Here is a 13,022-nt window from a genome sequence, read left to right as displayed (position 1 = left end):
TTGTGTCTTCATCGAGGACAATAGGAAACACAAATATGTTTTTACTGTTCTTGTGTGGGTGCAAGAATTTCACACTTACTTCCGTAGCACCAACATTTGTGGCCACTCCAACATACTGCCTTGTTTGCTCCTTGTTTCCACGTTTATATTTGTACTCTGCAACAAGAAAAGCCTCTTCTTTCAGCAGTAAAACTTCATTGAATGATGTGTCATTTTCACTTTCACTGCTGCTAGAAGCACTGTCAATTGTTTCAGCACTGTTTTCGTTTCCTTGAAAATATTGGTCAGTGATTGATTTTCCAGGTTGAACATCTAGTTTGCGGCAGCAGCGGCGGGAGCTACAAAGCTTATTTGGAGGATAACGAATTTCTTTGATCATTTCTTCAAAAGTGGAAGACCTTGCGTCTGCGTTGCTTTGCTGGCTCTCCTCATTATCAGGCAATTTTCATAAGACATGATCTGGATCAAAAGGGATTAGGCCCGTGGTGCGATATCCACCCTTTATGTTTTCCTTGGAGTTTGCTGAAATCTTAGTCACTGTCTGCTTTAGAAGAGATGGGAAGGCATCCTTGGAAATAGTCCCACGAGTGTGTTTCTTCCAATCAGTTAATACAGCTCGCCACGCTGCTTTCACTGGCCTGAAGAAGCTTATATTGAGCAGTTGGAGGAGGTGCGTGCTATTGGGGGGAAGGAGAATGAATGAAATATTGTTCCGCTCACACTCTTCAATAACATGTAAAGACATGTGACTGGATAAATTGTCTCCACTCATGACTGTTGGCCCGTTTTGCCTCTTCAAATAGGGCAAAGCAATTGTAAAGAACCAGTCATCAAATACTGGCAGGTCAAACCATCTACTTTTGTTCCTACTGGGGTTCCTTGTGGTCCACATTCTTGTCATGTGTCTCACAAATACTCTGATTTGTAAAGGACGTACGGAGGAAGCAGTTTACCATCAGCACTCTACCTGCCATCATTATTGAGACACTAGATTTTGATGAGTCCATCACTTTCTCAGCATGCTTACTCCCTCATTTCATAATTATCTGCTGCCTGCCAGGATCATCTGACATGTTGGTTTCATCATAGTTGATCATGTTGCTAGGTGGGAGATTTTCCAGCTTTGCCTTGACATTGGAGAAAAACGTCTTAACAGTCTCTTTTTTCACTTCTGCACGAGCTTGTTTAATATTTTTGCTTAAGCGAATGGAAAGATCTTCTGGCTGTCGTTTGAGGAATAAATGCACCCATTCTTCTCCTGGCAAATTATTACGAAATTTCTTCTCTTTTTGGCCAGATTTATCAAGGTAGCCTTTAACTAAATATCTAATATCCAATTTAGTGAAGAGAAATCCCCAATGTTCAGCTCTCAAGATACCTTGTTTCGACATTTCTTTTTCTTCTTTATTTAGCACTGGCTGTCCTCCCATTTTTTTCAGATGTGCTTCCTGCACTTTATTTTTTAGGGTTGATTTAGGTATACCATACAAATCACACCCTTTTCTGTACGATAATTTACCACTCTGAATATCACGAACAGCTTTATCTAAAAGTTTCGGGTCATAATTAGACCGTACTGTAGCACCTCTCCTGCTCTTATACGTTCTTGGCATTGTCTGAAATCACCCCACGCAGTACACAATTTTACAAAAACTGTCGTTATTTTATATCCTTGCACGAGAAACTCAACAAACTTGTACAGAAATTGTCTCAAGGCTGTTAGCTACTGAGAGCATCGTCAATTACGGTTACAATAACTTCCCGCTTAGAGCAACAATAGAAAGTTTCCACTTTATGATAATGCATGGATTTTTAACACTGAGACTGTTCGTTAGTTATTCACCTAGGGAAACAATTGATGCAAAATAAAAGTTGTGGAAAGCGTTAAATGCAATCTTGCATTTAAAATAACTGGCACACGGATGTTAAAATACGTAACTCTTTGTTTCTATGCAGTGGCAAAGAGCAAATAAGCCATACTGTACGAATTCGCCCCGGTGTCCAAAATCACCCCGTTTGACGGTACCTCTAAATGTAGTTGCATGTGTAAAACTAAAAATTTCAGTAATATTAATATTAGCACTATTCATGTGTGTATATATATCTTGCAATCTGACTTGTTCCACATCATATCGATAAAATAATCATAAAAATGATCTATAGAACATGACATAACTACACTAAAACTAAACAAGGCATCGTGCTGCTGACACAGGAAGACGACAATTGGCAAGAGGTTGTGCCCATAGCTCTGCAGTGATCCATGTTGCAGCTCATAGATAAATCTCACTGTGGATCCTATAACGAGACTACATCTGTGTGACTCTAGAGTACAGTAGATGGTGATATAGCTGTAGCCAATCATACAACACAGTAAACCTTTCTGTTATTGTAATATTTTGTAACCTCAGTAACGCATATTTCTTAATACGAATTTACTGGTTTATTTCATTGTTTGGGGACCCAAATTTTTAAAGTCACATTCATTAGTCTAATTTTATTATGAAAGACTGCCCATACTAAAACTGATTTAACTAAAAACAGTAATTATTCAATGTAAGGTATTCCACATTGTGTTGAAAAATTGACATGAATGAGACTCTCTGAACTGTCAATATAAATCCTGTGCAGCTTTGGTTTATGTATTTCTCTGGCTAGTAGTAGTAGTAGAGAGTAAGATGTGAGCTGTGATGAAGATAAGCCAAAATGTAACTCATCACTGATGTACCCTTGTGGGTTACAGTGTTAATGTTTATGACGTGTGAAAAAATTGTTTTGTGGTTATTGAAAATTGATGAATACATATGAAAGTGACTTAACGTGGTGGTTAGTTTTAAAGGAGTTACATTACGACCTGAAATATGTCATTTTCAGAACACAACTGACCTACATTATTGACAACTTTGCTGAGTGAAGCAATTACGTTAAAATGCTGAGACAAAGAGGAAGATTAAAATAATGTTCTTAAACACTTCCAAGACCCTGGAACCCTCCAGTGAAATCATATCCCATTTATTTTCAGGACAACAGCAGCAGCAACAACATTTACAGCAATGAACAGAATAATGAGTACTGTTTGCAACTACTGACTTTTTACAACAAGAAGTGTTAATGAATTAGTTCTTTGTCTCATGTATTGAAATTGCTCTTGATCGGTTCTGTGTCTGGTAACCACCGATAGAATCATAACTTTGCTTTTATTTCATAAGATATTTAATAAGTGAGTTATAGGCAAAACAGCTTACCATTAGAACCTCAAACATGAAACAGCTTACCAGTGCATGTTCTGGTCGTGAATGGGCAATGACGTCACACAGGTGGTGCATCGTTGTTTGTCCTGTAAGGGACATCAGCCTGCACCTATGCACTCACATTCCCTTTGCTTGGAATGCACTCACCCATAGAATCACCTGCATATGGATTTTGTGGGGCCTTCCTTAGAAGCCATATAACTCATCCTTATTGATTCTTTTTCCACTTCCTCTACTGCAGCAGATGACGACAACAACTGCCACTACAACTACTACCAAGGCACTTCAGAAAAATTTTTCTATCAAAGTGCTATCCATCTTTGTCACACATGATAGACCACAGTTTACAGATACTGCATTCCGGTGATTCTGCACTCCTAATTGCATCAAACATGCAAAAAGACTCCTCTGTTTGATCCTGTCTTCAGAGGTCTGAGGGAACATTTTCTATGTACCTTTAAGACCCAAATGGCAAATGCTGTGCAGACTACCATATCTGAATCGGCCCTCACATTTTCCTACATACTTACAGAGCAACATCCACTGATGCCCATAGTTCAGCAGAGTTGCTGCACGGGTTCCCTGTCAGAATCTGCATGACCCTTTACTAGTGCCACCTGTTTAAGTTGAAGAAGCAACACTTTTTCATTTGGATACTCCTACTGAGTGCATACTCTTGGGTGGACCATGACACTCAATTCTGGCACAACAAGGCCATCAGCCAATTCTGGCGGCGACTGTGTGGAGATTTCTGCGCATGCAGAGGACTCAACTTTGGTTATGACATACCTGGCCAGGCATCACCACCATCCAAGAGGCTATCACAGCAGTGGCCACTTCTGATCCATGATCTGCAGTATCTTGTGAGGACAGCTGGCTATTTGGTCTTTGCGTCTCCATGCTTGTCTCTGCAGCTCCCCCTGGACGGACTTTGACCCAGCTCCCCCATCGGCTGAGTCGCCAGTGCCTGCAGCACCTCAACCTGAGCAGCCAGCTCCTGCTTCTTCACCTTCTCTCAAAGGACAGAGCACTGACACCCTGAAGATGTCAGCTGGGATCTTATCCAACACAAGCCCACTGTCATTCAACTGTCCTCCCTCACAATGATCAGGTCATTTTCAGCCCTGATTCAAGGGAGGAGGGATCCAGTAACGCTGCAGGACATTTCAATGGATGGCACCATACTATCAATATGCCACATTACCTCTAAATCTGGCAGGGTCACTGTGTGTAGTTAGCAACACAGCATCTCTGGGCAGTAGGTCACACAGTGAAGTGTGACATGAGATTTTTAAGATGGCATGTCCCACTTCCAAGCCACCGTGATGCAAAAGATGTTCATGACATTTAGTAGTAAGTGTCAGAACATCCCACTGTAGAAGATATTAGAAGGTGTTTAGAAGGCAAGGAAAAACAGAGGAAAGGTCACAGTACAATAGACCTAGTGACAAATGACTGTCAAACTGGCTTGTGCAAAAATTATACTTCTTGTTTTGCTTTTGCACATGCTACATATGTTTAAAATGACATGTAAACCTGCTTAGTATATGAGATTGTGTTGTTGTTGTTAAAGAAAGGGTGAATACAGAGAGCTGAAAGTTCAGGTGTTTATGTCATTCACATAGTTGTAATGCTCTGTTTCACTGCCCATCCATGCACAAGGAGATAAAATTATTTGAAGATTCCTGGAGCTTGGTTGGGTGGAACTGACTAGCAGGTCCACCTCAGCAAACATAAAGAAAAGATGACCAAAATAAATCTTATTAAACAGAGCTATTGATATCAAGTATCATAGGATTACCGATCACACACAGGTAATTGATACAGATAAAAAATATTCCATAAATCCAGCAGATGATACCAGGAATGTATTGTTTTTCTTCGATGTAGTTTTCTTCGATGTGCACATCTGTTAAAGTTGTAGAGGAAGCATTTCACAGGAATAGGCATTATGCTACCTAATGGGTCCAAAATAACTAGGCAGCTATACAGGAACCTTCAACATCAAAAAGTGACCTAATGATAACACATCACATTACTGAAGCACACTTAAATATAACGGGATGAGCAAGACAGTATGAAAGGATGGCAGCACATCTATTTCCATGATGAACAGCTCAAGGCCTTGAAGATTTTCATGATGAACAGCTCAAGGCCTTGAAGTATGTTCTTAACAAAGTAAAGTCATTCAACACAATTTTCTTGAACTCATTAACGTCTTTGATGTCTTGAATTCTATGGTTCAAAAATTGAATGTTCTTTTCCACGTAGTGGATTTGGAATGAATCTCATAATTCAGGAGAATACTCTGAAGAGAGTCTTAGACATTTGTTCAGTATGCAAGATAGTGATAGAGGCAGATTGTTACCTTTCCAAAAAGGTTTCATTACTTCAAAATAATCTCTCTTCAGTCTTTTCAAATGCCTAAGAAGTATGAATATCAGCTACATATTAATTTCCTGATTAGTTCAAGATTGCTTGGATTCCCCCCCCCCCCCCCCCCAATAGGGTAATAGGATTAGGTATATTTTATAATAATCCTATGCCATCTGAAGTAAGGAAAGAGTGAATCTCTTTATACTATTGGGCAATGCAAGTGGTATTTCTTTCCCTGGAAACACACTAGTTTCTGGAAAATCAAATGAAGTCTCTCCTCAGAATAACAGTGACTTAGATTCTGCATTCTGAAGTTTCATTGCCAATGACCTCTGTGTAAATGTTGTTTGATGAATCGCCAGTGTGAGGTATCCCAGGAGCTGTGAATGTTGAAGAAAATTTATTAACAGATGTGATAATATTGTGTGATTACTGTTATCTCTTATGTTCTTCCAGATCCAGTGAAATACATTCCAGGCAATATCATATTTATGTGCCAAAAGATTGATAAATACACTCCTGGAAATTGAAATAAGAACACCGTGAATTCATTGTCCCAGGAAGGGGAAACTTTATTGACGCATTCCTGGGGTCAGATACATCACATGATCACACTGACAGAACCACAGGCACATAGACACAGGCAACAGAGCATGCACAATGTCGGCACTAGTACAGTGTATATCCACCTTTCGCAGCAATGCAGGCTGCTATTCTCCCATGGAGACGATCGTAGAGATGCTGGATGTAGTCCTGTGGAACGGCTTGCCATGCCATTTCCACCTGGCGCCTCAGTTGGACCAGCGTTCGTGCTGGACGTGCAGACCGCGTGAGACGACGCTTCATCCAGTCCCAAACATGCTCAATGGGTGACAGATCCGGAGATCTTGCTGGCCAGGGTAGTTGACTTACACCTTCTAGAGCATGTTGGGTGGCACGGGATACATGCGGACGTGCATTGTCCTGTTGGAACAGCAAGTTCCCTTGCCAGTCTAGGAATGGTAGAACGATGGGTTCGATGATGGTTTGGATGTACCGTGCACTATTCAGTGTCCCCTCGATGATCACCAGTGGTGTACGGTCAGTGTAGGAGATCGCTCCCCACACCATGATGCCGGGTGTTGGCCCTGTGTGCCTCGGTCGTATGCAGTCCTGATTGTGGCGCTCACCTGCACGGCGCCAAACATGCATACGACCATCATTGGCACCAAGGCAGAAGCGACTCTCATCGCTGAAGACGATACGTCTCCATTCGTCCCTCCATTCACGCCTGTCGCGACTCCACTGGAGGCGGGCTGCACGATGTTGGGGCGTGAGCGGAAGACGGCCTAACGGTGTGCGGGACCGTAGCCCAGCTTCATGGAGACGGCTGCGAATGGTCCTCGCCGATACCCCAGGAGCAACAGTGTCCCTAATTTGCTGGGAAGTGGCGGTGCGGTCCCCTACGGCACTGCGTAGGATCCTACGGTCTTGGCATGCATCCGTGTGTCGCTGCGGTCCGGTCTCAGGTCGACGGGCACGTGCACCTTCCGCCGACCACTGGCGACAACATCGATGTACTGTGGAGACCTCACGCCCCACGTGTTGAGCAATTCGGCGGTACGTCCACCCGGCCTCCCGCATGCCCACTATACGCCCTCGCTCAAAGTCCGTCAACTGCACATACGGTTCACGTCCACGCTGTCGCGGCATGCTACCAGTGTTAAAGACTGCGATGGAGCTCCGTATGCCACGGCAAACTGGCTGACACTGACAGCGGCGGTGCACAAATGCTGCGCAGCTAGCGCCATTCGACAGCCAACACCGCGGTTCCTGGTGTGTCCACTGTGCCGTGCGTGTGATCATTGCTTGTACAGCCCTCTCGCAGTGTCCGGAGCGAGTATGGTGGGTCTGACATACCGGTGTCAATGTGTTCTTTTTTCCATTTCCAGGAGTGTAATTAGGTTTTCCAGCAGCAAAAGGTGAAATAGGAGAACCTAATGCACACTGGAGTTCCAATTATATTTTGTGGTGGTCTTCACCCTCCAATACCAAGATAAACAAACAAAATGTTGAAGTTTGAAAAAGAATTTGCTGCTTTTCATGGAAATGGAGTGTGCAAACCAAAAATGTCATTACATCTCTAAGCCCTATTTTGAAACAAAGTTTCCCGAGTCTCATGACACAGTTACTGCTCTTTATGTAAGAACAACAACATTTATAAGGATTAGGTATCTGAATCAAGAAGCAAAGTTGGATGCCTTGAGGAAAGGTGCCACAAAGAGGAAGCAGCTATGCATTGCTTCTTCATCTGATTAACAGCAATAGATCAGGAACAGGTTACATTAACACCCACTTTTTCATCAAATGTGTGAGTTATTTTTCGTCTTAATTATAATTTATTTAGTTCTAATGTGTAATATATCTGCCATGCCATTTGATTTGATTTGTCCAACTGTGTACTGAACCAAACTGAAAATAAAAAGGAAAAAACACACCACAGCATCTAATGTGGAACGCATTTACAATACAATCACACTATGCAGCCTCATCGTGATGTCAGGAGGCTCCAGCCAAAAGCAAGTGATTTTGTCAGAATTGCCTCCTGGTTTCCTTTACCATAATTTGAGTTGTGTTAAATCCAATTATTTTCATTTTTAGTTCTGGAAAATTCACAGGATCAGTAATTCTTAGATACTATGAGTCATTTATTCTGTGTTTTGTGTATGCAATAAAGTGTTAATAAATGAGTAAATCTGGGACTACGAAACCTCACTAAGGGCCATCCCATACATTATTCCAATATAAGTTTATAGCCCTCACTTCAAATTACTGGTACAGAGTTTTGAGAGAAATGAGTAAGCTTCAAGTCAATGATTTCATAAACAGATGCAAAGGTTTTTGTTTAAATTCTGTGTGGGACCCACTTCATCCTCATTAACCCTTTCAGAACCTCTGGCTACAATCATGTATATTAACTTTTACTATGCATTAGCTGCCACAGAAGTATTTTTTCCCAATGGAAACCTGAGATACACATTTGTAAATGCTCAACTTTTTAATCATGTGCAAGTGCTGCCAATTGTTGGAAATCACAATGAAAATATAAGCAAGTCTAGCTCATGACCATCAGAATACATGGATGGGGTTGGTTCGCTATATTCCACAGCATAACTGAATATTGTTATTGTTATTCTGCATGGAAACTATTGAATGATCATTTTATTACTTATTACAATAGAGAATATTTCATGATTATTTATATTAGGCCATAAACTGAAGCAAAATGTACAAATCATCTTTTGAAAATGGGTACATATTTTTGTATAAATCTCACATTTAAAGTCATAAAAAAATCACATAATAGCGTTACCACATTATCCTTCCTCCAGAAAAAAAAAATCAGGTCTGAAAGGTTAAAACAATGGTGGGGTCAGATGTGCACCACAAAGTCCTATGGTCATCATCACAACTATCTGTAGGTAATCTCAGGATGTGTTATTCTCTGAATTTGGTCATCGGCAAGTGGGTATTGTGCTTACTAACTGTGTCTGTCTTCATGTTTTCTCTCTTCTACTTTCTCAACTGGCACAGCACTACTCATTGTGGGTTTAAACTATGTAGCATGATCATTCTTATTTGTACCTTGAGAATGGTGAGGGTTTGCTCAACAAAAGACAACCGTTTCTGATGAATCTTCATTGGCAAACTCCTATGAGCTTTTCAATAATCAATATGTCAGGAAATGTTTTGTGATCTTTTATCTATACCATGCCTTCCAAGACTGTCTTACATTTGCTTCAAGTGGTAAATCATCTTACAGTAGGATTCACAGTTCTTTTACCCTTCATTCTATGACCTCTGGTTTCTGCCGTAGATTTCTCACAACATTTGTGAAGGATATTTCCAGCTGCACTTTAAAATTTATATTCAGTCGTTGTTTTATAGAGTGGTAAGTACAATTTTTTCGTCTTGTTGTAACTATGCTGCAAAACATCTAAAACTTTCATTTAATCATTTTCAACTGTGCTACAAAAAACAATCATTCCTCCATATGAAGAAGTTATGCATGTACAACAAAAACACAATATTACAAAACGTTACCTCTCCTGGTTTACTAGATTGCTTAGCGTAGAAAGGAGCTGTAGATGCCGGTGCTCCATAAACAAAAACAGGCCTTCCTCCACCAAACCGGTTCACTATCTCTAGTTCATGTTCTCGTGACAATGGAGCATCAGGGTCAATGCCAAGGGCCACAGCAGCTTCACTGCGCATTACTTTAGTGAAAGGGTCTGGATTCAGCACTGACTGGAACAATTTTGAAAAAAAGACATGCGAAATTCTAAAATTGTATCAACCAATACAAATCAATACAAGAAAATCATGAAAAATAGAAAGTTGGAATTTAACATACCATTAATACAGAATATTTGTGGTGGAGCACTAGGTCAGCTGGACAAGGATAGGGAAGGGAATTGCCCATGTCCTTGCTGACGGCACCATCCAGGCATTCACTTGAAATAGTTTATGGTAAAACATACAAACCTAAAACAGAATAGCTGTATGGAGCTTTCAAGCTCACTCCTCCTAACTAAAGTAAATCTTGATGGAAAAAAAAACCTCCATATTAAGAGGATGTTTGACATGAATTCAGACAATTTTGTTTAGTTCTGTTAAAATAATCAAGTCCGATACTTATTTTATGTATAAACAATAAAAATATAGAAAATAAAGAACTAATATTTTTCATGACTAGCAAAAACAGATGTAATTATGACTGCTTGAAAGAGCACTCGCCAGTTAGGAAAAGAGCAAGGAAGGCATAAAACATATTTGGAACATTCAAAGCAACAGTGGCATAAGTCACTCTCAGTAATAACCTTTAAGCTCTCGGGTTTTCAAATCTCCTCTGGTACAATCCCCAACAATCAGCCATTCCTTCTCATCCTGTCGGGTAAGTCTCCCCTGACCTGGGTTTCTGGGTGAGTTTCTCGAACTCTGTCCCTTTTCCTATACTTCATCAGTCATTTTCCTTCTCGCCTCTTCCTTTCCCTTCGACCCTTCTGCCAAAAGGAAAAGCCACTGGCTCCGGAAGCTTGGAAACGTTAATACTTTTATAAAGGTGCCACCTCTTGATGAGTGGATTTTTTATCTATCCTGTTACATTATATTTTCAGTAATAACTGTGATCTTTAAAGCTTTATATTTGATACTGATGAAAGAGCAGAATATACAATGATGAAATATTATTCATTTCATGGTGTGAAGAGAGGAAAAACTTGTGATAAAAGTAAAGAGCAAATGATATACTGATCATCAGATGTCACATCTACATCTACATGATTACTCTGTAATTCACATTTAAGTGCTTGGCAGAGGGTTCATCAAACCACAATCATACTATCTCTCTACCATTCCACTCCCAAACACCACGCAGGAAAAACAAACACCTAAACCTTTCTGTTTGAGCTCTGATTTCTGTTATTTTATTTTGATCATCATTCCTACATATGTAGGTTGGGCTCAACAAAATATTTTCGCATTCGGAAGAGAAAGTTGGTGACTGAAATTTCGTAAATAGATCTTGCCACGACGAAAAACGTCTTTGCTTTAATGACTTCCATCCCAACTCGCATATCATATCTGCCACACTCTCTCCCCTATTACATGATAATACAAAACGAGCTGCCCTATTTTTGCACCCTTCGATGTCCTCCGTCAACCCCACCTGGTAAGGATCCCACACCGCGCGGCAATAGTCTAACAGAGGACGAACGAGTGTAGTATAAGCTGTCTCTTTAGTGGACTTGTTGTATCTTATAAGTGTCCTGCCAATGAAACGCAACCTTTGGCTCGCCTTCCCCACAATATTATCTATGTGGTCTTTCCAACTGAAGTTGTTCGTAATTTTAACAACCAGGTACTTAGTTGAATTGACAGCCTTGAGAATTGTACTATTTATCGCGTAATCAAATTCCCACGGATTTCTTTTGGAACTCATGTGGATCACCTCACACTTTTCGTTATTTAGCATCAACTGCCACCTGCCACACCATACAGCAATCTTTTCTAAATCGCTTTGCAACTGATACTGGTCTTCGGAAGACCTTACTAGACGGTAAATTACAGCATCATCTGCGAACAACTTAAGAGAACTGCTCCGATTGTCACCCAGGTCATTTATATAGATCAGGAACAGCAGAGGTCCCAGGACGCTTCCCTGGGGAACACCTGATATCACTTCAGTTTTACTCGATGATTTGCTGTCTATTACTACGAACTGCGACCTTCCTGACAGGAAATCATGAATCCAGTTGCACAACGTGAGATGATACCTCATAGGCCCACAGCTTGATTAGATGTCGCTTGTGAGGAACGGTGTCGAAAGCTTTCCGGAAATCTAGAAATACAGAATCAACTTGAGATCCCCTGTCGATAGCGGCCATTACTTCGTGCGAATAAAGAGCTAGCTGCGTTGCACAAGAACGATGTTTTCTGAGACCATGCTGATTACGTATCAATAGATCGTTCCCTTCAAGGTGATTCATAATGTTTGAATACAGTATATGCTCCAGAACCCTACTGCAAACCGACGTCAATGATATAGGTCTGTAGTTCGATGGATTACTCCTACTACCCTTCTTAAACACTGGTGCGACCTGCACTGGACCTGAAGACTTGACCGTATCAAGCGATTTGAGTTGCTTCGCAACCCCTAAGGTATTTGCTTCTAAGAAACTCATGCTAGCAGCTGTTCGTGTTTCAAATTCTGGAATATTCCATTTGTCTTCCCTGGTGAAGGAATTTCGGAAAACTGCGTTCAATAACTCTGCTTTAGCGGCACAGTCATTGGTAACCGTACCATCAGCACTGCACAGCGAAGGTATTGACTGCGTCTTGCGCTTGTGTACTTTACATACGACCAGAATTTCTTCAGATTTTCTACCAAATTTCGAGACAATGTTTCGTTGTGGAACCTATTAAAGGCATCTTGCATTGAAGTCCTTGCCAAATTTCGTGCGTCTGTAAATTTTAGCCAATCTTCGGGATTTCGCGTTGTTCTGAACTTCGCAAGCTTTTTCCGTTGCTACTATATCTTTGAATTTGAGCCACATCTCGTCTACATTTGCAAAGTCAGTTCCGGAAGGAATGGAGATTGTCTCTTAGGAAGGCTTCTAGTGACACTTTATCTGCTTTGTTAAATAAACTTATTTTGCGTTTGTTTCTGGTGGATTTGGAAGAAACGGTATTGAGCCTAGCTACAACAACCTTGTGATCACTAATCCCTGTATCAGTCATGATGCTCTCTATTAGCTCTGGATTGTTTGTGGCTAAGACGTCAAGTGTGTTTTCACAACCATTTACAATTCGCGTGGGTTCGTGGACTAACTGCTCGAAATAATTTCCAGAGAAATC

At 40.8% G+C, this 13,022-nt stretch overlaps 1 protein-coding gene across 1 annotated transcript in view; it reads right to left on the bottom strand.

The window, feature by feature from the left end:
• LOC126187515 (probable asparagine--tRNA ligase, mitochondrial) overlaps positions 1-13,022 on the bottom strand; it is a 77,631-nt gene that overhangs the window by 16,142 nt on the left and 48,467 nt on the right. The window contains exon 4 of the mRNA XM_049928648.1: positions 9,711-9,914. Coding sequence (XP_049784605.1) covers positions 9,711-9,914 — 204 coding nt within the window. The remainder of the gene's footprint in view (positions 1-9,710; positions 9,915-13,022) is intronic.

Source organism: Schistocerca cancellata, chromosome 5, assembly GCF_023864275.1.
Source record: "Schistocerca cancellata isolate TAMUIC-IGC-003103 chromosome 5, iqSchCanc2.1, whole genome shotgun sequence".
Classification (NCBI taxonomy): domain Eukaryota; kingdom Metazoa; phylum Arthropoda; class Insecta; order Orthoptera; family Acrididae; genus Schistocerca; species Schistocerca cancellata.
The sequence above is the reverse complement of the archived record's forward strand: the minus strand, read 5'-3'. Positions and strand labels throughout refer to the sequence as shown.